Source organism: Pseudorasbora parva, chromosome 3, assembly GCF_024679245.1.
Source record: "Pseudorasbora parva isolate DD20220531a chromosome 3, ASM2467924v1, whole genome shotgun sequence".
NCBI classification, from domain to species: Eukaryota; Metazoa; Chordata; class Actinopteri; order Cypriniformes; family Gobionidae; genus Pseudorasbora; species Pseudorasbora parva.
Window position 1 is genome coordinate 26,835,721 of NC_090174.1, and position 24,303 is coordinate 26,860,023.

A 24,303-nucleotide genomic window follows, 5' to 3' on the forward strand; every position below is an offset into this window, starting at 1 on the left:
ACTCAGATGGTTTTGCAGACAGCTCTTTGTCCTCCATAACAGTTACTGTGGTTGTTGCTGTGTGTGAAGTAACATCTTGACTTGTCACTGTTCGTCCTGTTGAGTACTCAGTGCTCAGTGATGTTAGTGTATGTACTGTGCTTGGTGAAATAGAGTCAAGAGAGGAAACAGATTCTCTACTATCTGCATCAGTTGACTGATCTTGTGTACCTACAGCATCTGATGAGGTGAACAATGAGATTGTTTCTGTTGTGTCAGGTTGTGTTTTAGTAAGAACTCCATCTGACTTTGTTGTAGTATGTAGTGTGGACCTGGTTGAGAAATCTTTGCTAAACATATCAGAGGTGTCATCTCCTGATGCTTCAGACTCTGTTGATGGCAAGCTTGAAAAAAAACTTGACGGTGACAGCAAATATTTGGCAGTTGTCATCTCTGAGGTTGTAACCATTTTTTCAGATGTTTTGTCTAAATGTTCAGTCTGAGCAGAGGAGAACAGAGTCTCTGAAACATCAATGACGGTGGACTCAGATGGTTTTGCAGACAGCTCTTTGTCCTCCATAACAGTCACTGTGGTTGTTGCTGTATGTGAAGTAACATCATGACCTGTGACTGATTGTCCTGTTGAGTACTCAGTGCTCAGTGATGTTAGTGTATGTACTGTGCTTGATAAAGTAGAGTCAAGAGAGGAAACAGGTTCTCTACTATGTGCCTCAGTTGTCTGATCTTGTGTACTTACGGCATCTGATGAGGTGGACACAGAGATTGTATCTGTTGTGTCAGATGGTGTTTTAGCAAGATCTTCATCAGATTTTGTTGTAGTATGAAGTGTGGAGCTGGTTGAGAAGTCTTTGCTAAACATATCAGAGGTGTCATCTCCTGATCCTCCAGACTCGGTTGATAACAAGCTTGAAAAAATACTTGACGATGACAGCACATCTTTGGTAGTTGTCATATCTGAGGTCAATGTGATAGTACTTTCAGATGTTTTGTCTAAATGTTCAGTCTGAGCAGAGAAGAACAGAGTCTCTGAAACATTAATGCTGGTGGACTCAGATGGTTTTGCAGACAGCTCTTTGTCCTCCATAACAGTCACTGTGGTTGTTGCTGTATGTGAAGTAACATCATGACCTGTGACTGATTGTCCTGTTGAGTACTCAGTGCTCAGTGATGTTAGTGTATGTACTGTGCTTGATAAAGTAGAGTCAAGAGAGGAAACAGGTTCTCTACTATGTGCCTCAGTTGTCTGATCTTGTGTTCCTACAGCATCTGATGAGGTGGACACTGAAATTGTGTCTGTTGTGTCAGATGGTGATTTAGGAAGATCTCCATCTGACTTTGTTGTAGTATGTAGAGTGGAACGGGTTGAGAAATCTTTGCTAAACATATCTGAGGTGTCATCTGATCCTTTAGACTCTGTTGATGGCAAGCTTGAAAAAAAACTTGATGATGACAGAACATCTTTGACAGTTGTCATCTTTGAGGTTGTAACAGTGTTTTCAGATGTTTTGTCTAAATATTCAGTCTGAGCAGAGGAGAACAGAGTCTCGTCAAAGATGGAAGACTCAGATGGTTTTGCTGACAGCTCTTTGTCCTCCATCACTGTGGTTCTTGCTCTATGTGATGAAACATCTTGACTTGTGACTGTTCGTCCTGTTGAGACCCCAGAGTTCAATGATGTAAATGCATGTATAGTACTAGTTACAGTAGAGTCAAGACTAGAAACAGTTGCTCTACTATAAGTCTCAGTTGTCTGATCTCTTGTAGCCCCTGCATCTAATGAGCTGGACAATGAGATTGTTCCTGTGGGTTTGGTGAATTCTTTGTCTGATTTGTTTGTGGTGTACAATGAAGAGCTTGGTAACAGCACATATTTGGCAGTTGTCATCTCTGAGGGTATTGTGACGGTGCTTTCAGATAATTTCTCATCTATAGGTTCAGCCTGAACAGAAGAGAACAGAGTATCTGAAACATCTATGATGGTGGACTCAGATGGTTTTGCAGACAGCTCTTTGTCCTCCATAACAGTTACTGTGGTTGTTGCTGTGTGTGAAGTAACATCTTGACTTGTCACTGTTCGTCCTGTTGAGTACTCAGTGCTCAGTGATGTTAGTGTATGTACTGTGCTTGGTGAAATAGAGTCAAGAGAGGAAACAGATTCTCTACTATGTGCATCAGTTGACTGATCTTGTGTACCTACAGCATCTGATGAGGTGAACAATGAGATTGTTTCTGTTGTGTCAGGTTGTGTTTTAGTAAGAACTCCATCTGACTTTGTTGTAGTATGTAGTGTGGACCTGGTTGAGACATCTTTGCTAAACATATCAGAGGTGTCATCTCCTGATGCTTCAGACTCTGTTGATGGCAAGCTTGAAAAAAAACTTGACGGTGACAGCAAATATTTGGCAGTTGTCATCTCTGAGGTTGTAACCATTTTTTCAGATGTTTTGTCTAAATGTTCAGTCTGAGCAGAGGAGAACAGAGTCTCTGAAACATCAATGACGGTGGACTCAGATGGTTTTGCAGACAGCTCTTTGTCCTCCATAACAGTCACTGTGGTTGTTGCTGTATGTGAAGTAACATCATGACCTGTGACTGATTGTCCTGTTGAGTACTCAGTGCTCAGTGATGTTAGTGTATGTACTGTGCTTGATAAAGTAGAGTCAAGAGAGGAAACAGGTTCTCTACTATGTGCCTCAGTTGTCTGATCTTGTGTACTTACGGCATCTGGTGAGGTGGACACAGAGATTGTATCTGTTGGGTCAGATGGTGTTTTAGCAAGATCTTCATCAGATTTTGTTGTAGTATGAAGTGTGGAGCTGGTTGAGAAGTCTTTGCTAAACATATCAGAGGTGTCATCTCCTGATCCTCCAGACTCGGTTGATAACAAGCTTGAAAAAATACTTGACGATGACAGCACATCTTTGGTAGTTGTCATATCTGAGGTCAATGTGATAGTACTTTCAGATGTTTTGTCTAAATGTTCAGTCTGAGCAGAGAAGAACAGAGTCTCTGAAACATTAATGCTGGTGGACTCAGATGGTTTTGCAGACAGCTCTTTGTCCTCCATAACAGTCACTGTGGTTGTTGCTGTATGTGAAGTAACATCATGACCTGTGACTGATTGTCCTGTTGAGTACTCAGTGCTCAGTGATGTTAGTGTATGTACTGTGCTTGATAAAGTAGAGTCAAGAGAGGAAACAGGTTCTCTACTATGTGCCTCAGTTGTCTGATCTTGTGTTCCTACAGCATCTGATGAGGTGGACACTGAAATTGTGTCTGTTGTTTCAGATGGTGTTTTAGGAAGATCTCCATCTGACTTTGTTGTAGTATGTAGTGTGGAACGGGTTGAGAAATCTTTGCTAAACATATCTGAGGTGTCATCTGATCCTTTAGACTCTGTTGATGGCAAGCTTGAAAAAAAACTTGATGATGACAGAACATCTTTGGCAGTTGTCATCTTTGAGGTTGTAACAGTGTTTTCAGATGTTTTGTCTAAATATTCAGTCTGAGCAGAGGAGAACAGAGTCTCGTCAAAGATGGAAGACTCAGATGGTTTTGCTGACAGCTCTTTGTCCTCCATCACTGTGGTTCTTGCTCTATGTGATGAAACATCTTGACTTGTGACTGTTCGTCCTGTTGAGACCCCAGTGTTCAATGATGTAAATGCATGTATAGTACTAGTTACAGTAGAGTCAAGACTAGAAACAGTTGCTCTACTATAAGTCTCAGTTGTCTGATCTCTTGTAGCCCCTGCATCTAATGAGCTGGACAATGAGATTGTTCCTGTGGGTTTGGTGAATTCTTTGTCTGATTTGTTTGTGGTGTACAATGAAGAGCTTGGTAACAGCACATATTTGGCAGTTGTCATCTCTGAGGGTATTGTGACGGTGCTTTCAGATAATTTCTCATCTATAGGTTCAGCCTGAACAGAAGAGAACAGAGTATCTGAAACATCTATGATGGTGGACTCAGATGGTTTTGCAGACAGCTCTTTGTCCTCCATAACAGTTACTGTGGTTGTTGCTGTGTGTGAAGTAACATCTTGACTTGTCACTGTTCGTCCTGTTGAGTACTCAGTGCTCAGTGATGTTAGTGTATGTACTGTGCTTGGTGAAATAGAGTCAAGAGAGGAAACAGATTCTCTACTATGTGCATCAGTTGACTGATCTTGTGTACCTACAGCATCTGATGAGGTGAACAATGAGATTGTTTCTGTTGTGTCAGGTTGTGTATTAGTAAGAACTCCATCTGACTTTGTTGTAGTATGTAGTGTGGACCTGGTTGAGACATCTTTGCTAAACATATCAGAGGTGTCATCTCCTGATGCTTCAGACTCTGTTGATGGCAAGCTTGAAAAAAAACTTGACGGTGACAGCAAATATTTGGCAGTTGTCATCTCTGAGGTTGTAACCATTTTTTCAGATGTTTTGTCTAAATGTTCAGTCTGAGCAGAGGAGAACAGAGTCTCTGAAACATCAATGACGGTGGACTCAGATGGTTTTGCAGACAGCTCTTTGTCCTCCATAACAGTCACTGTGGTTGTTGCTGTATGTGAAGTAACATCATGACCTGTGACTGATTGTCCTGTTGAGTACTCAGTGCTCAGTGATGTTAGTGTATGTACTGTGCTTGATAAAGTAGAGTCAAGAGAGGAAACAGGTTCTCTACTATGTGCCTCAGTTGTCTGATCTTGTGTACTTACGGCATCTGGTGAGGTGGACACAGAGATTGTATCTGTTGTGTCAGATGGTGTTTTAGCAAGATCTTCATCAGATTTTGTTGTAGTATGAAGTGTGGAGCTGGTTGAGAAGTCTTTGCTAAACATATCAGAGGTGTCATCTCCTGATCCTCCAGACTCGGTTGATAACAAGCTTGAAAAAATACTTGACGATGACAGCACATCTTTGGTAGTTGTCATATCTGAGGTCAATGTGATAGTACTTTCAGATGTTTTGTCTAAATGTTCAGTCTGAGCAGAGAAGAACAGAGTCTCTGAAACATCAATGCTGGTGGACTCAGATGGTTTTGCAGACAGCTCTTTGTCCTCCATAACAGTCACTGTGGTTGTTGCTGTATGTGAAGTAACATCATGACCTGTGACTGATTGTCCTGTTGAGTACTCAGTGCTCAGTGATGTTAGTGTATGTACTGTGCTTGATAAAGTAGAGTCAAGAGAGGAAACAGGTTCTCTACTATGTGCCTCAGTTGTTTGATCTTGTGTTCCTACAGCATCTGATGAGGTGGACACTGAAATTGTGTCTGTTGTGTCAGATGGTGTTTTAGGAAGATCTCCATCTGACTTTGTTGTAGTATGTAGTGTGGAACGGGTTGAGAAATCTTTGCTAAACATATCTGAGGTGTCATCTGATCCTTTAGACTCTGTTGATGGCAAGCTTGAAAAAAAACTTGATGATGACAGAACATCTTTGGCAGTTGTCATCTTTGAGGTTGTAACAGTGTTTTCAGATGTTTTGTCTAAATATTCAGTCTGAGCAGAGGAGAACAGAGTCTCGTCAAAGATGGAAGACTCAGATGGTTTTGCTGACATCTCTTTGTCCTCCATAACAGTCACTGTGGTTTTTGCTGTGTGAGATGTAACATTTTGACTTGTCACTGTTCGTCCTGTTAAGTGCTCAGTGCTCAGTGATGTTAGTGTATTTAATGTGCTTGATGAAGTAGAGTCAAGAGAGTAAGCAGGTTCTCTACTATGTGCCTCAGTTGTCTGATATTGTGTTCCTACAGCATCTGATGAGGTGGACACTGAGATTGTATCTGTTGTGTCAAATGGTGTTTTAGCAAGATCTTCATCTGATTTTGTTGTAGTATGAAGTGTGGAACTGGTTGAGAAGTCTTTGCTAAACATATCAGAGGTGTCATCTCCTGATCCTCCAGATTCGGTTGATAACAAGCTTGAAAAAATACTTGATGATGACAGCACATCTTTGGTAGTTGTCATATCTGAGGTCAATGTGACAGTACTTTCAGATGTTTTGTCTAAATGTTCAGTCCGAGCAGAGAAGAACAGAGTCTCTGAAACATCAATGCTGGTGGACTCAGATGGTTTTGCAGACAGCTCTTTGTCCTCCATAACAGTCACTGTGGTTGTTGCTGTATGTGAAGTAACATCGTGACCTGTGACTGATTGTCCTGTTGAGTACTCAGTGCTCAGTGATGTTAGTGGGTTTATTGTACTTGATGAAGTAGAATCAAGAAAAGAAACAGGTTCTCTACTATGTGCCTCAGTTGTCTGATCTTGTGTTCCTATGGCATCTGATGAGGTGGACACAGAGATTGTATCTGTTGTGTCAGATGGTGTTTTAGTGAGATCTCCATCTGATTTTGTTGTAGTATGAAGTGCGGAACTGGTTGTGAAATCTTTGCTTAACATATCTAAGGTGTCATCTCCTGATCCTTCAGACTCTGTTGATGGCAAACTTGAAAAAAAACTTGATGATGACAGAACATCTTTGGCAGTTGTCATCTTTGAGGTTGTAACAGTGTTTTCAGATGTTTTGTCTAAATATTCAGTCTGAGCAGAGGAGAACAAAGTCTCATCAAAGATTGTAGACTCAGATGGTTTTGCAGACAGCTCTTTGTCCTCCATAACAGTCACTGTGGTTGTTGCTGTATGTAAAGTAACATCTTGACTTGTCACTGTTCGTCCTGTTGAGTGCTCAGTGCTCAGTGATGTTAGTGTATTTAATGTACTTGATGAAGTAGAGTCAAGAGAGAAAGCAGGTTCTCTACTATGTGGCTCAGTTGTCTGATATTGTGTTCCTACAGCATCTGATGAGGTGGACACTGAGATTGTTTGTGTTGTGTCGAATGGTGTTTTAGCAAGATCTTCATCTGATTTTATTGTAGTATGAAGTGTGGAACTGGTTGAGAAGTCTTTGCTAAACATATCAGAGGTGTCGTCATCTGATGCTTTAGACTCTGTTGATGGCAAGATTGAAAAAAAACTTGACGGTGACAGCAAATATTTGGCAGTTGTCATCTCTGAGGTTGTAACCGTTTTTTCAGATGTTTTGTCTAAATGTTCAGTCTGAGCAGAGGAGAACAGAGTCTCTGAAACATCAATGATGGTGGACTTAGATGGTTTTGCAGACAGCTCTTTGTCCTCCATAACAGTCACTTGGGTTGTTGCTGTGTGTGAAGTAACATCTTGACTTGTCACTGTTCTTCCTGTTGAGTACTCAGTGCTCAGTGATGTTAGTGTGTGTATTGTACTTGATGAAATAGAGTCAAGAGAAGAAGCAGGTTCTCTACTTTGTGCCTCATTTGTCTGATCTTGTGTACCTACGGCATCTGATGAGGTGGACACAGAGATTGTATCTGTTGTGTCAGATGGTGTTTTAGTAAGATCTCCATCTGTTTTTGTTGTAGTATGAAGTGCGGAACTGGTTGAGAAGTCTTTGCTGAACATATCAGAGGTGTCATCTCCTGATCCTCCAGATTCGGTTGATAACGAGCTTGAAATAATACTTGACGATGACAGCACATCTTTGGTAGTTGTCATATCTAAGGTCAATGTGACAGTACTTTCAGATAATACATTGTCCAAGTGTTCAGTCTGAGCAGAGGAGAACAGAGTTTTGTCAATGATATTAGACTCAGACGGTTTTGCAGACAGCTCTTTATCCTCCATAACAGTCATTGTGGTTTTTGCTGTATGTGAAGTAACATCTTGACTTGTGATTGTCCGTCCTGTTGAGTACTCAGTGCTCAGTGATGTTAGTGTAGTTATTGTGCTTGGTGAAGTAGAGTCAAGAGAGGAAACAGGTTTTCTACTATGTGCCTCAGTTGTCTGATCTTGTGTACCTACAGCATCTGATGAGGTGGACACTGAGATTGTTTCTGTTGTGTCAGATGGTGTTTTAGTAAGATCTCCATCTGACTTTGTTGTAGTACGTAATGTGGAACTGGTTGAAAAATCTTTGCTAAAAATATCCGAGGTGTCATCTCCTGATGCTTCAGACTCTGTGGATGGCAAGCTTGGAAAAAAACTTGACGTTGACAGAACATCTTTGGCAGTTGTCATCTCTGAGGTTGTAACAGTTTTTTCAGATGTTTTGTCTAAATGTTCAGTCTGAGCAGAGGAGAACAAAGTCTCATCAAAGATGGTAGACTCAGATGGTTTTGCAGACAGCTCTTTGTCCTCCGTCACTGTGGTTCTTGCTCTATGTGATGTGACATCTTGACTTGTGATTGTTTGTCCTGTTGAGACGCCAGTGTTCAATGATGTAAATGTATGTGTAGTACTAGTTACAGTAGAGTCAAGAATATAAACAGGTTCTCTACTATAAGTCTCAGTTGTCTGATCTCTTATAGCCGCTGCATCTGATGAGCTGGACAATGAGATTGTTCCTGTGGTTTTGGTGATTTCTTTGTCTGATTTGTTTGTGGTGTACAATGAAGAGCTTAGTGACAGCACATATTCGGAAGTTATCATCTCTAAGGGTATTGTGACAGTGCTTTCAGATAATTTCTCATCTATAGGTTCAGCCTGAACAGAAGAGAACAGAGTCTCTGAAACATCAATGATGGTGGACTCAGATGGTTTTGCAGACAGCTCTTTGTCCTCCATAACAGTCACTGTGGTTGTTGCTGTATGTGAAGTAACATCTTGACTTGTCACTGTTCGTCCTGTTGAGTACTCAGTGCTCAGTGATGTTAGTGTGTTTATTGTACTTGATGAAGTAGAATCAAGAAAAGAAACAGGTTCTCTACTATGTGCCTCAGTTGTCTGATCTTGTGTTCCTATGGCATCTGATGAGGTGGACACAGAGATTGTATCTGTTGTGTCAAATGGTGTTTTAGTGAGATCTCCATCTGATTTTGTTGTAGTATGAAGTGCGGAACTGGTTGTGAAATCTTTGCTTAACATATCTAAGGTGTCATCTCCTGATCCTTCAGACTCTGTTGATGGCAAACTTGAAAAAAAACTTGATGATGACAGAACATCTTTGGCAGTTGTCATCTTTGAGGTTGTAACAGTGTTTTCAGATGTTTTGTCTAAATATTCAGTCTGAGCAGAGGAGAACAAAATCTCATCAAAGATGGTAGACTCAGATGGTTTTGCAGACAGCTCTTTGTCCTCCATAACAGTCACTGTGGTTGTTGCTGTATGTAAAGTAACATCTTGATTTGTCACTGTTCGTCCTGTTGAGTGCTCAGTGCTCAGTGATGTTAGTGTATTTAATGTACTTGATGAAGTAGAGTCAAGAGAGAAAGCAGGTTCTCTACTATGTGCCTCAGTTGTCTGATATTGTGTTCCTACAGCATCTGATGAGGTGGACACTGAGATTGTTTGTGTTGTGTCGAATGGTGTTTTAGCAAGATCTTCATCTGATTTTATTGTAGTATGAAGTGTGGAACTGGTTGAGAAGTCTTTGCTAAACATATCAGAGGTGTCGTCATCTGATCTTCCAGACTCGGTTGAAAACAAGCTTGAAAAAATACTTGACGATGACAGCACATCTTTGGTAGTTGTCATATCTGAGGTTGTAAAAGTTTTTCCAGATGTTTTGTCTAATTGTTCAGTCCGAGCAGAGAAGAACAGAGTCTCTGAAACATCAATGCTGGTGGACTCAGATGGTTTTGCAGACAGCTCTTTGTCCTCCATAACAGTCACTGTGGTTGTTGCTGTATGTAAAGTAACATCTTGACCTGTGACTCTTTCTCCTGTTGAGTACTCAGTGCTCAGTGATGTTGGTGTATGTACTGTGCTTGATAAAGTAGAGTCAAGAGAGGAAACAGGTTCTCTACTATGTGCCTCAGTTGTCTGATCTTGTTTTCCTACAGCATCTGATGAGGTGGACACTAAAATTGTGTCTGTTGTGTCAGATGGTGTTTTAGGAAGATCTCCATCCAACTTTGTTGTAGTACGTAGTGTGGAACTTGTTGAGAAATCTTTGCTAAACATATCTGAGGTGTCATCTGATCCTTTAGACTCTGTTGATGGCAAGCTTGAAAAAAAACTTGATGGTGACAGAACATCTTTGGCAGTTGTCATCTTTGAGGTTGTAACAGTGTTTTCAGATGTTTTCTCTAAATATTCAGTCTGAGCAGAGGAGAACAGAGTCTTGTCAAAGATGGTAGACTCAGATGGTTTTGCAGACAGCTCTTTGTCCTCAATCACTGTGGTTCTTGCTCTATGTGAAGTAACATCTTGACTTGTGACTGTTCGTCCTGTTGAGTACTCAGTGCTCAGTGATGTTAGTGTATTTAATGTGCTTGATGAAGTAGAGTCAAGAGAGGAAGCAGGTTCTCTACTATGTGCCTCAGTTGTCTGATCTTGTGTTCCTACGGCATCTGATGAGGTGGACATAGTGATTGTTTCTGTTGTGTCAGATGGTGTTTTAGTAAGATCTCTATCTGATTTTGTTGTAGTATGAAGTGTGGAACTGGTTGAGAAATCTCTGCTAAACATATCAGAGGTGTCATCTCCTGATCCTCCAGACTCGGTTGATAACAAGCTTGAAAAAATACTTGACGATGACAGCACATCTTTGGTAGTTGTCATGTCTGAGGTCAATGTGACAGTACTTTCAGATATTTTGTCTAAATGTTCAGTCCGAGCAGAGAAGAAAATAGTCTCTGAAACATCAATGCTGGTGGACTCAGATGGTTTTGCAGACAGCTCTTTGTCCTCCATAACAGTCACTGTGGTTGTTGCTGTATGTAAAGTAACATCTTGACCTGTGACTCTTTCTGCTGTTGAGTACTCAGTGCTCAGTGATGTTAGTGTATGTACTGTGCTTGATAAAGTAGAGTCAAAAGAGGAAACAGGTTCTCTACTATGTGCCTCAGTTGTCTGATCTTGTGTTCCTACAGCATCTGATGAGGTGGACACTGAAATTGTGTCTGTTGTGTCAGATGGTGTTTTAGCTAGATCTTCATCCGACTTTGTTGTAGTACGTAGTGTGGAACTGGTTAAGAAATCTTTGCTAAACATATCTGAGGTGTCTTCTGATCCTTTAGACTCTGTTGATGGCAAGCTTGAAAAAAAATGTGACGGTGACAAAACATCTTTTGCAGTTGTCATCTCTGAGGATGTAAAAGTTTTTCCAGATGTTGTGTCTAAATGTTCAGTCTGAGCAGAGGAGTACAGAGTCTCTGAAACATCAATGATGGTGGACTCAGATGGTTTTGCAGACAGCTCTTTGTACTCCATAACAGTCACTGTGGTTGTTGCTGTAGGTGAAGTAGCATCTTGACTTGTGACTGTTCGTCCTGTTGAGTACTCAGTGCTCAGTGATGTAAGTGTGTGTATTGTGCTTGTTGAAATAGAGTCAATAGAGGAAACAGGTCCTCTACTATGTGCCTCAGTTGTCTGATCTTGTGTTCCTGCAGCATCTGATGAGATGGACACCGAGATTGTGTCTGTTTTGTTAGATGGTGTTTTAGTAAGATCTCCATCTGATTTTGTTGTAGAATGAAGTGTGGAACTGGTTGTGAAATCTCTGCTAAACATATCAGAGGTGTCATCTCCTGATGCTTCAGACTCTGTTGATTGCAAGCTTGAATCCGGTATTATGGATTGTGAAGCTACTTCTTTCTGTATTTTAACAGTCTCACTCGATGATGGTCCAAGTGTAAATGTTATGTCCAATTTACTTGTTGTATTATGTACTTGAGTTGGCAGTGTCAAAGTGAACACTTCAGATGTTTGAACACCTCTGCCTGCTTCATCTGTGTCCAAATGGTTCATATGTCCAGAAGTAGACTCTAAGGCAGAAACAACTGTGGGTGTTGTCGTTTTAGTCAAATCATCTTTCTGAGTTGTTATTCCCATTACCTGTGTTGTAGCAGCTGTATCTTTGGCTTTGTCTTCTGCTATTGAGCTAGTACTGTGCACCGAATGAGATATAGATGACTTAGTAGTGTCATCCAAAGGAATATCTGTTGGTCCTGTGAGGTGTACTGCTTTTACAAAAGGTTGTTTTTTCGTTGTGGTGGTTAAAATGCTTGGAATGACAGTTCCTTCAGATATGAGCATCTCCTCTTCGCTAATTGCTATGGGAGGAGATGGTGGAGTGGATTCTACTACTATTTCTCTTAGACCAAAATCTCTTTCTGGATCAAGGGTTGTGGAAAACAAAGCGGACACCATTGAAGATCCTGACACCAAGGATTCATGAGGTGTTTTGCCAGCCTCCACTAATGAACTATCAAAGTCAAATATTATTTCCTTTTGTTCGCTAAAGTTGTTTTCAAGGGAATTACTTCCAAACATATCTCCTCTAACTTCTTCTGCCACATCTTTAGGATGAAGTGTCACCTCAAGCTTGCCATTTATGAAGCTGACTGTTGGAGTCGTGGAAATGGCTAGAGAGGACAATAAATCCCCACTTGCCGCAACAGTTTCCCGATCAACAGAAAGATCATCATTGGGTAACTCAGGAATGTGAGGATGTTGTACTCCAACAGGAATCGGACTTGGATTAACTGTTGAAAAAAAGAAACAGTGGATTAAATTAATGGCAATTTTGTTTAGTAAACTGCTAATAGTTATGTACTGGATCCTCACAACCAACAACACAATTGGGCTTTTCATTGCATGCACACTAATAGACCTCACAACAACTGATCCTCTCCACAATGCTTCTTTATAGTGACTGTGTCATCAGAGCCCAGAGAAAGACAGACTACCAGTTTCGTAAACATGACCAGGTACCATAAACTAAAACCCTACATGTCTACCAGATCTACCATTTCATCTTACAGGAACATTGGTCATATCAGTTAAACATCCCACACAGCTACTGATGTATATTTCAAGGTTGGAAAAGGACTAATGTTTCCCAGAAACCAAACTTCTCCAGATTAGTAGCTGATATTAGGAACACCTGCAGGGACAAAGGTTAACGTTTGCAGACACCTGGTTAAGCCAACAGGAGTCTGGACAGACATAATACAGAATAATTTTTTTAAAGAATTTTTTTGCCTATAGCCCAACTTTCAGACACAGGGGAATGTTTAAACTCAAAGTTCCCAGCATCATTTTATGCATCTGTTAAAACAAGCTGGAGTATGCTCAAAAAGGGGAGCAGTGCATAGGGCTGAAGGCAGGCACAAATGTGCTTTTGTATCTAAATCATTACCTCACTAGCTTAAGCATCCTGGGTAATGTCATGAACTCATTAGTTTATTCTTTGTGCCATAACATTTTGACATAAAATGTGTAATATATAATTATTACACCCTTGCTTTCTTTTGGTCTTGCTTATTTCTTACAAGCAAACAAGTAAGCCAAAAGAAAGATGCAATGCTCACATTCTCTCTACTACCACTTACTCAGCCGTCTCTATACAGATGAGACTGTGCTCTAGAGATGACATCAGCCATGTTGTAGTGTCCAGACATCAGTGCACTAACAGAACTGTTTACACTGGTAAAGGTCCAAAGCCTCATTCTGCCAAGCCTGCAGTAACTGACAAAAATCACTGGAAGAGCAGATTTGCCAGGGCATCCCCTAATAAACAGCTCTCTAAACTAAATGGATCCACATCATTTATACTGAAAACATGCCAAATGAGACCTGCCAGATCAGACCTTGGGTAATGGTTACTATAGTCATAATTGCATCCCAGCATTAATATATGTCTGTCTTTATAAATATGTATGCTTTTTGTTTGATCACATATTTGGTTTTGATTTACTTTCTTCTTCTTCTTTTTCTCTGACTAACAGTGTCAAAAATCAGAACACTCCTGAATGCAATATAAAGAACACAGGACTAAACCTTTGCTGTGTGATACTGTGGTATCCACCCAAAATCCATCCAGAATTTGAAAGTGCTAAGGAATTGCCAAGTTCTCAGAGCTTGACAGAATTAGGGATTTTGAGTGCGGCTAAATGCCTCTCTATAAACATTTTTGATGTAAAGAGCACAACATTTTAGGACCCTGGACAGCACTGTTAAGCACCATTCACACCAAGGATGATATAACAAAAATGAGAAAGATATATAATAATCATTAATTCTATAAGAACAGGGACGTCCACAACCCAGCTATAGAGATAATGACATGAGGAATGGTATAGTTGGAACCTTTTTTTCTTTCTTTTTTTCAGTTGATGAATGATTAAAGCATTGACAGCCAATCAAAAATCTACCTGACTTTAACATTTGTTTTGCATTTAAAGCACCAGGCAGCATAAGTACATCATGTGCATATAATACATAGAATGTTATCATCCGTTGGTGTGGACATCAAAGTTATTTTTATTGTTATTGTTCTTAGTGTAAACAGTCCTTTAACAGTTTTGTGGCATATTGCAATTGAACCACAATTACTTTATAGTGGTAAATTATTCTGACCATTATTCTTTCTGTGATGCAAAAATGCACTATAATTTTTGGGACAATAAACCAACAATGAACAATGAACTGATAATAAATGAAAATCGCTGCGGATGAGAACATGTTATTCTTTTCATGTTTCAATGCTCATATATTTTTAAGATAGTTCTGTAAAAATAATAACATTTTTAAAATATAATGTAGCAGCCCTACCTTTCAGATCTTTATTTTATTAAAAGTTTCAAGCCACCTTCAGAAAGAATGTGAAAACAAAAGCAAAGATATCATACCTAGGTCCTCAGAATCGGTGGTGGTGTGTGTGACCTCTGTCTCCTTGGGTGCCACTGAAGGGCCTGAAGCACTTTCTTCATGCGATGTTCCATGGTCAGTAAGTGAAGATGCTGTTATCTCTGCTCCAGTAGCAACTGTGGCTGAACTAGGTGTAAGTGAGCTTGTGGATCTCTGTGTAGACAGAGGTGGAGGTTCCACCATAACAACACCGACACCAGTCTCATCTTCATACTCAGAGAAAACAGTAGACTTGGCACTCTCAAGAAAAGTGGACTCTGTTGCCAATGAGAAGGTGGACTGTGTGGAAGCATGTGATTCATCTTCGTCTTTACCATTACTGGTCTCACTAGCTAAGTGAGTCAGAATCTGGGTTGGGAATTTATCATGATCACTTTCTGTGATGGACTTGCTAAGTGAGGACGATTCTGTTTTGTATCCAGATTCTACTGTATTTACTAATGTTACTACAGAGGCCTCTGATTCTAAATCTTTGTCTGTTGTAATGTCAACCAGGATAGATTCCTCCGTTTTCCCGACCGCAAACATTGGTTTTGTGCTTAGTAAGGCTGAAAGTAAAATATCAGGTAGGACGGTCCTCACTTCAATGATACTCTTATCCTCTGGTTCTTCTGTGGCTGTGGGGGCTCCAGTAGTAAGTTCTTCACGGACCACATCTCCACGAACTTTGGTTTCATCATCAGCCTTCTCAGCGCCAAAATTACTAATATCAAAATCTGGAACTTTTGTCGTGGGGGAGCTCTTCTCAGATTTCACACTGACTGCTGCTGCATATGGTGTGCTGGCAGATTCTAGTCTGTCAGGGAAGTGGCTTGTCTTCGGTGGTGTCATGCTTGTAGAAAACATAGAAGGGAAGGTAGGAGATAGGTCATTATCAGAAGTGGCCTGTGATGCATGAGAGGGACTGGCCTCAGAAGTCTGGCCTATGGTGGTCTCTGTGGCGAAGAATGCAGTGGTGGGCTCTATAGTTGTACCACTCTGGATTGTGACATCCACCCAGGAAGACTGGTTGAATAAAAGCATAGAGGCGCCTGTAGGCAGAAAAAAAAGTCACAATATTTACCCAATATTTTGGTATTTTCTGTTACATACATCTTACTTTAAGGATTAGTTCACCCAAAAATGAAAATTATGTCATTATGTCATTCGACACCCGTAAGACATTTGTATATCTTCGGAACACAAGTGAAAATATTTTAGTTGAAATCCGATGGCTCAGAAAGGCCTCCATTGGCCACAATGTCATTTCCTCTCTAAAGACCCATAAAAGGCACTAACGACGTCGTTACCAAGTCCATCTCACTACACTGATTCTACCATCATTTAATGATGCGACGAGAATAGTTTTTGTGCGCAAAAAATAAATAAAAATATCAACATATAGTGATGGCCAATTTCAAAACACTGCTTTGCGAAGCTTCGGATGCTTGATGAATCAGTGTATGAAATCAGCGTCAAAGAGTCACCCGATTTAAGCAGTGACACATGATCCGAATCATTAATCGATACGTAGATTCATAATGCTCTGAGGCTTCAGGGAGAAGTGTTTTAAAATTGGCCATCACTATATAAGTCATTATTTTGTTTTTTTTGTTTTGTTTTAATGCGCACAAAAACTATTCTCATCATTTCATAAAATCATTGTAGAACCACTGTAGTGAGATAGACTTTGTAACGATGTCTTTAGTACATTTAATGGGTCTTGAGAGAGGAAATGTAATTGTGGCCAACGGAGGCCTTTCTGAGCCATCAGATTTCAACAAAAATATCTGCATTTGTGTTCCGAAGATGAACAGAGGTCTTACGGGTCTGGAACGGCATGAGGGTGAGTAATTAATGGTAATTTTTGGGTGAACTAACCCTTTAAACATGAGTAGAATACAGCATTTAATTAAAATACTTCAAAATACACAATCAAAATGTCTATGTCTAACAATCAGAATACTCTACCTTTCAAATTTCTTTGGAAAGAAATGCATCTTTTTATTCATGAAGGATGCATTAAGTTAATAAAAAATTACAGTACGGCTTTCAGATTGGTTCAAAAAAACGATTTAAAATAAATGCTGCATCCCAAAAAAAAACATGTATTACAGTTCCCACAACAATATTAAGAAAATAATTGTTTACCATTGATAAAAAATAATAATAAATGAGCATGAGCACCAAATCAGCATATTAGAAATATTAGAAGGATGACTGAAGACTGTAAAAATATCAGCTTGGCCATTACAGGAATAAATCACATTTTAAAATAAAAAACTGAAATGAATATGTTACATTTTTAACATTTTTTTATATGTTACTGTTTACTGTTACTATTTTATCAGTTTTTTTTTAAATTTATTACTGTTTTTATTTTAAATTTTTGGTTATAGAAACAACACATTTTTAAAACATTTCTTTATTTTGTGTGTGTGTGCGTGTGCGTGTGTGTGTGTGTGTGTGTGTGTGTGTGTGTGTGTGTGTGTGTGTGTGTGTGTGTGTGTGTGTGTGTGTGTGTGTGTGTGTGTGTCTGTGTGTAAATTGTGAAACGTGTAAATTAGTTGTCAGCTTTTTCACCACTATATCTAAATTTAGGATTTATGATTTTCTTCAGATAGATCTATGCTATTTGAATCTTTCATTTTTCACAGCAGCTTGCACAGTCAGTACACCTCTTGGGACATTATGCTTATTGTATGATTAATATAATAACATTATTATGGAACATCATCTCAGTATTGCCGAAATAAGGCATAATTTGATTATATTGTTCTCAGAGTCCCCCAAGAAACCTATATTCCTAACAATGTTTGAAACGCTGTTAAAGTTCAATTTAAATTGTTGCAATCCGAAAGTGATTTTTACCTTTACTTAATAAAAAGGGAAAACATGATTCATTTTTACAAAGCTTTCTAGGTGCCGGCAGCTCTTTAAACATTTAATTGTATGCAATGCTTAATGCAGATTAACTCAGATTAACTTGTCTTTAAACTATTCGGTGGATTTCTTTTATCTGAATGGTGTCCGAATGGTTCCTACAACCTCACAAATATTTAGCAAATTGAATTTCATTCACACAAACAGCTTACATGCTCTTAATGACTGTTTAGCCCTTAATTGCCCCTGTGTTCACAAAAAAAGCTTCATCTTCAAATACAACAGGCTAGCAGCCAAGGCTCCAGCTGTTCTCTATTATCTCCAGGCTCTTTCTATTCAATCTGATGTCAGCCATGAGATAGTTTTTCCTTTAAGAAAAATGCCTGTCATTCATGTGATGCATTGTCTGATGGTTTGTGGGATGTTGCAAGGTGTGGTGAGGGGCAAAAACATCATAACATTTGTCATGTTAATCCAGCCTGATTAGCTCATGTGATTTCATGCACATCTGTCACTATATCAAACATTAGTCATCACGTGGAAAAGGAACATGAGAACCAAACTCATCAAGTAAGAGAAAACACTTGAACAGCACTCAATGCCACATGGATCAGAGAGGCATGACAGATCTGAAACAGACCAAACAAACTCAGAGGTCACAGTGTCGAGATTTAGGTTGAACCCCAGGTCCATTACTTATCACAGCAGTCAGTTGATGTCATTCTGGGTGAGTGCCCTGCCTGGCAGGGGGTAGGTTGTCTAAATTAGCCTCAGTTGAAAAGATAAACCCCCTCCCAGGTCAGAGGTTAGCGAGACCCACTGATTTTAGAGCTCTTGTAGTAGCGCTCTCCTTTATCTGCATGTCTGTTCAAATAAGAGCTGGTGCAAATGACAGGAAGAACAGAAAGTCTGACAGCGGAAAGAGGTAGGTAACACCTAAGCACTTTTTCCTGTTTGTTGATGGCTATAAGCTTGGTATTATCCAATAAATGTTCTAATGGCTCATAAAAATGAATGGCCACTCTAAGAAAGGTATCCTTATCTTCCAGAGACAATGCCAGGGAGGCAGTGCCTCTTAAAAAGAAATCGGTGGAAATATAAAACAACGCAAAAATTATAAACTGTGACATTAAAGTGTAAAAATCACTTGGTTTTCTGAAGTAACACTGTCCAACAGCGACACAAGCAGGTAAAGTTACAGTGGGAATCTGCGTCCCCCATGTGCCCCATTGACTTAACAGAGTCTCTAAAGCGTATGGTGGGTTTAGTGGGGGGTAAATGAGAATGAATGGGGAAAGTCACGTAGAGGAGGCAATGCCTCCATCGTGCTATGATTGGACATGATTGGTTATGATTGGATATGACTGGTTCACGCAATAAATCCCACCTTTTGTTTTTGTGCGCATTGACGAATGTGACCCTGGACCATAAAACCAGTCATAGGGGTTAAATGAGGGGTCAATTCATTAATAGGCTTTCCGTTTGTTAATGTTTTTTTTAGGATAGGATAATATTTGCATGGCCAAGATACAATTATTTGAAAAACTGGAATCTGAGGGGGCAAAAAAATGTAAATATTTAGAAAATCACCTTCAAAGTTGTCCAAATCAAGTCCTTAGCAATGCATATTACTACGAATAACATTTTTTTTATACATTTACATTAAGAAATGTACAAAATATCTTCATGGAACATGATCTTTATGAAAAAAATTGATCATTTTGGCCCATACAATATATAGTTGGCTATTACTAAAAATATACCAATGCGACTAATGACAGGTTTTGTGGTCCCGGCTCACATAGGGTCTGAATGAACAAAATGATGGTGTTAATGGAGAATTTAATTTAAAAGTAAGTAAACAGCTCAGCCATTTAAATTTCACCACTTTATGTCACATCAAAGTCAAACTTGAAATGGCCTGAAAACATTATAATGCACAATATGAAAAATGGATATTCCTTTTGAAATTTACATTTACTAGTTTTATTAAATTATTAGTGTTTTTTTTTTTTGTATTGCTATTAACTTCAGGTTTTCGTTAGATGACGAGAAAAGTCATTGAAATGTGAAAAAAAGAAATTTAAATTGTAATATGATTTAAATATCCAGTATTGGCTCCTAAAAAAACTAATATTGGTCGTACCATGATATATATATGATCCCTAGTTAATATGCCTGGCATAGGAAATAGCTGCACAGAGCGGTTATACTAGTACACTAACTTGACTTTGACATGTCTCTGTGCTGTTTATCTTTTGAGAATGATGCCCCTGGTTGCATAATATTGTTCTTGTGAGGTCATCTATAAGCCATTGAGAACATCAAGTCTTTCTGAAGTCTCAGTACCTACAACACCACAAAGCAAAGTCTGACAAGCATCTGCCATTTTAGCCACGAAGCACTACAGTAGCATAATGGACTTCTGAATGTTTAAACCTTCTTGTTAACCAAGCCCATTTTAGTTTCCCTAGAAACGGGCGGCAACCCAGAATGCAGCAGAGTGAGGTCAGTGAATTACTGGAGAATGAGCCACTCTCGTGTAAACTTTTCCATACCCGGCGTCTCAACTTAAAAGAACTTCAATTAACAAAAATTGGTGCACTCAAACTAATATTCTGCTTTGATTTACTGCCCTTAAGAGGCATTTACAGTAAGTCTGGAACTCAAGTTTACGTGTGTAATGGGGTGAGGGCTTCATAATACGCATGCTGGGAGAACTGACGTCAAAGCAGCTGGTAAAGTGGCTGCTCTCGCAACCATTCAGGTGTTCGTTTATTACACCATAAACACTTCATGAGCTCAGTGAAAAGTCTTTACCTTTGAAACAGTACGCTCCAAGCCTCATACTGGGATCCGGGAAGCCTGTTTGGTTTCGGTAGCGGTACATGGTGCGGACACCCAGCAGACCACCACCACACTGACTTCTGGGTACGGAGACAGGGTAGCGGGCACTGCCATCGGACAGCCATCCATAATCGCACCGGTCTAGGCCCTGTCTCCAGGCAGCGTGGAGTTGACCAGGTGAGGCCAGCTCTGCATTCATGCTTTCACACTCCGCCTTGGCCTCAGCAAAGGTCATCTTACGCATTGTGGGTGCAAAGTAAACATTACCTGAAGTAAAAACACACAAGAAGCATTTAGTATTATTATGAATGAAATTTGCTGGATTTTGATGTTAAGAAGCAATACTGATAATTGTTAAAGTATTGCTAACACATAAGAAAACATAAGTGCCAGTCATTGAATCAAAACACATATCTTGGATCTGGGACGAGGGGGAATACCCTAAATAATAATTAATTAAGCAGAAAAGAAAAAAACATATTTCCCATTAGCAAATGCTGTGAAAATAAAACCATGGGGGAGTTGTTTTTGTACAGCCTTGGGTGTTGCTGACAAAAGCTAGAACTGAGGTTTTCATGACGTCTAAGTAATTTACAGCAGAACTGTAAAGACGTTCCCAAATCTTCTTTCGTGGGGGAATGAGACATATTAAACACCACAACATACAACAGGGTGTTCATTTCATGAATCCATTTTCCATTTGCTGTTTCTTGTTTATTTGTCACACCACTGCTGGATATAGCACTTAGAATTTAGAATATTACTTCTCTTGTAACTTTTTTTTTGTTGTTATGTTTGGTTTTGAAAGAACTTGAATCCTCTGCAAACAACATTTTCTCGACTAAAACTTACTTTCAAGATACATGTCATTTTTTTTAAAAAATAACTATAATGTAAACTATCAACTATCAAATAAAACTGCTGACAGAATGTGCTGATAAGCTGATGTATATTCGGCAATACAAGTTTATGCTCACATTAAACTTAGAATTGAAAAAAAATACTCAGATTTGCTCAGAGAACTTAAACTTCTCTTCTGTGGCAGCAAAAATATTGAAAGCTTCCAGCTTCCAAGTCAATGTTTAATACCACAGATGATCATTGCCAATATGGTTGATATAAATTTTTTGGTCATAACCGCAGTTTAAAAACCACATTAAATATGTCAGCATAGAGCAAATATAACAGATAAACTACAGCTCTTTCACATTACCACAGGACTGATGGCCTTGTCAACAATTTTTATTTCATTTTATTATTCGAAAATAAATAAGTTGTAATAAACAACAAAAATACTAAACCCTTACCCCCGAGGTTATCCACATAGCAGTACACGTCAAAGGTTTCTGTGGGCCTGCGTTTGCCATATGACCTGACACCAGGTTTTCCAGGCAGATTTCCAAAGCAGCCAGGCCTTGGTCTAGTGATTGGATATCTACAGATAGAAACAATCCACACAGAGAGAGATGTTTCTCACAACTAAAAAAATGTACAAAATTATCATTTGTTTAGCTTTTGCGATTTCCTTTTTATATCAACATGTTGACATATTGTTTAGAACTTATTACTGAGATTGCCAGTAGAGGTGTGTGTGTGTGTGTGTGTGTGTGTGTGTGTGTGTGTGTGTGTGTGTGTGTGTGTGTGTGTGTGTGTGTGTGTGTGTGTGTGTGTGTGTGTGTGTGTGTGTGTGTGTGTGTGTGTGTGTGTGTGTGTGTGTGTGTGACATATGAGGACACAAATGTGTATAATGACATGGGTATGACATGGGTATTACAAGGAGAGGGTGAAATATGAGGACATTGGCCATGTCCCCACTTTTCAAAATGCTTATAAATCATACAGGATTTTTTTTTTTTAGAGAGTAAAAATGCAGACTGTTTCCTCTGATGGGTAGGTTTAGGGGCAGGGGCAGTACAAGGGGATAGAAAATATGGTTTGTACAGTATAAAAACCATAATGCCTATTGAATGTCCCCATATGTCACAAAAACAAATGTGTGTGTGTGTGCGTGTGTGTGTGTTGCTTCTAACCTCACTGTTTGATCTGCAATCCAGCCGGCATCGCACTGGTCCAATCCGTCCTCATAAGCAGCTCTCAGCTGTTCTGCTGTAGCAATGGTGGCTCCAACATCGCTGCAGGTCTGCACAGCTTGTGCATAGTTCATAATGTATCTGCTAAACTTTGACCTGTAGTGAAACACCACGCCTGTTCAAAAGAACAAATCAAACAAGCATAAATGAACATATCCTAACAATTGGGCCTTCCATCCATTAACAGTTTCATTAAATAGGGGCATATTGTATTACTGCCATTCTTGCCAGTCACCCCTATAAATATGAAGACTAATACAAACTGCTTTAGTCCTGAATATGTCTGAAAGTTGCTTATAAACAAATTAATAAAGCAAGCAGTGTTGGGACATTCATTTGAACGAGGGGACATTCCATCCATCCCCATAATTGTCGCTTTGAAAAAACTTAAATTAAATGAGTAATGGATCTAATTAAAATGGCAGTGTGTCTCTGCTGAGAGCAGGGTGGTGCTGCAATTCTAGAGCCAAAGAAGTTCAGGGCTGACCCATCCCATCCTTTCACATGGCCTGTGCATAAATCATCCCATACAAGACGTCTCCCAGCATCACAGCTTATCCAAGCAGAGGGAAGACATTAAGAGAGGCAAAGTTTATTGGAGTGCATTTGACTTTTTACACTGTAACTGTAATATGGGAGGGTCCAAAACAACCTTAAAATCCCTCAACAATTTAGATAATCTGTGCTTGCGGCTTTTCTCCCATTAACAGCTCCACTTAACAGACTGAACTTTTATTTATCTATAATTTACTTTATGACTGTCATTGATCAATTAGCTGTAAGGAATTTCCCATATTGGCAGCATATGTGCTTGTTGGGACAATGTTGTCCCTAAAAAGACGAGACGAATCTGAAAGCAAGAAGACAAAGGTGTTAAAAAATCTTACCATCGACATTTAAACTGACTGAGTCTTGCGTGTCCTCAATCCCAAACATTACTTCACAGCGGTATGTTCCAGCATCACTTGCCCGAAGCTTCACCATAGTTAGAGAAGCATCGCCAATGTCTTCCGGGTGACTCTGCACAGATACGCGGCTCCTGTACCCCGAACCAATCTTAATGACGCCGTTTTGGGTGACAAGTACAGTCGACTCCACACCCCCCTCGATTTTGGTCCATTTGATGCGCAGGTAATCTCTTCCTGAGGCATTTCTGCTACTAGGTCCAACAGTGGGGATGATGGAGAAGTAACATGGAAGGGTCACTTTCCCGGACAACAATCCGCTGACAGGACGCATCACCAATAATGTGCTGGAGACTGAGAGAATGAAAGGCATGAGACGTATACACACAGCTGCATCCATCGCAAAGCACAGGAAATCATGCCTCATAGTGTTTATGGTAATTGGGCTGAGAATTATTTTACTGCCTCTGTGAAGCCTAAGGGTGAGTATACCAGGAACAATTTTCCTGTAGAAGGACAGATAACATTGAACGGCGGACGTTGAAAGGATCATAACTGTCAGAAAATCACTATACGCTCAGACCAACGATGTGAGAAATGCTTTTGGACAGGTGGGATTACCCCTGAGGGTAGCACACCACCGTGTGTGAGCATGGCCTCTCAGAGTGATAAAGTCAAGCCATCTGTTTGCACCAGACTACAAGAAGTTCCTAATTAAAAGGTATAGGTGCCTGGAAGTAAACTATTAGTGGCAGCTAAGGGACAACAGTTTGTGGGAATGCAAGGTTAAAGGGATAGTTCACCCAAAAATGAAAATTCTGTCATCATTTACTCACCCTCAAGTTGTTCCAAACCTGAATGAGTGTCTTTCTTCTGCTGAACACAAAATAAGATATTTTAAAGAACGTGGGTAATCTGACAGTTGAAGGCACCTAGTGACTTCCATGGTAGGAAAAAAATATGGAAGTCACTGGCTACCATC

At 39.7% G+C, this 24,303-nt stretch overlaps 1 protein-coding gene across 1 annotated transcript in view; it reads right to left on the bottom strand.

The window, feature by feature from the left end:
• Positions 1–23,655, bottom strand: part of vcana (versican a) — a 50,959-nt gene extending 27,304 nt beyond the window's left edge. The window contains exons 1-4 of the mRNA XM_067440065.1: positions 23,304–23,655; positions 22,357–22,531; positions 21,634–21,761; positions 20,300–20,593 (exon numbers count right to left, since the gene is read on the bottom strand). Of these exons, the coding sequence (XP_067296166.1) occupies positions 20,300–20,593; positions 21,634–21,761; positions 22,357–22,531; positions 23,304–23,655 (949 nt within the window). The remainder of the gene's footprint in view (positions 1–20,299; positions 20,594–21,633; positions 21,762–22,356; positions 22,532–23,303) is intronic.
• Positions 23,656–24,303: the final 648 nt, after the last annotated feature.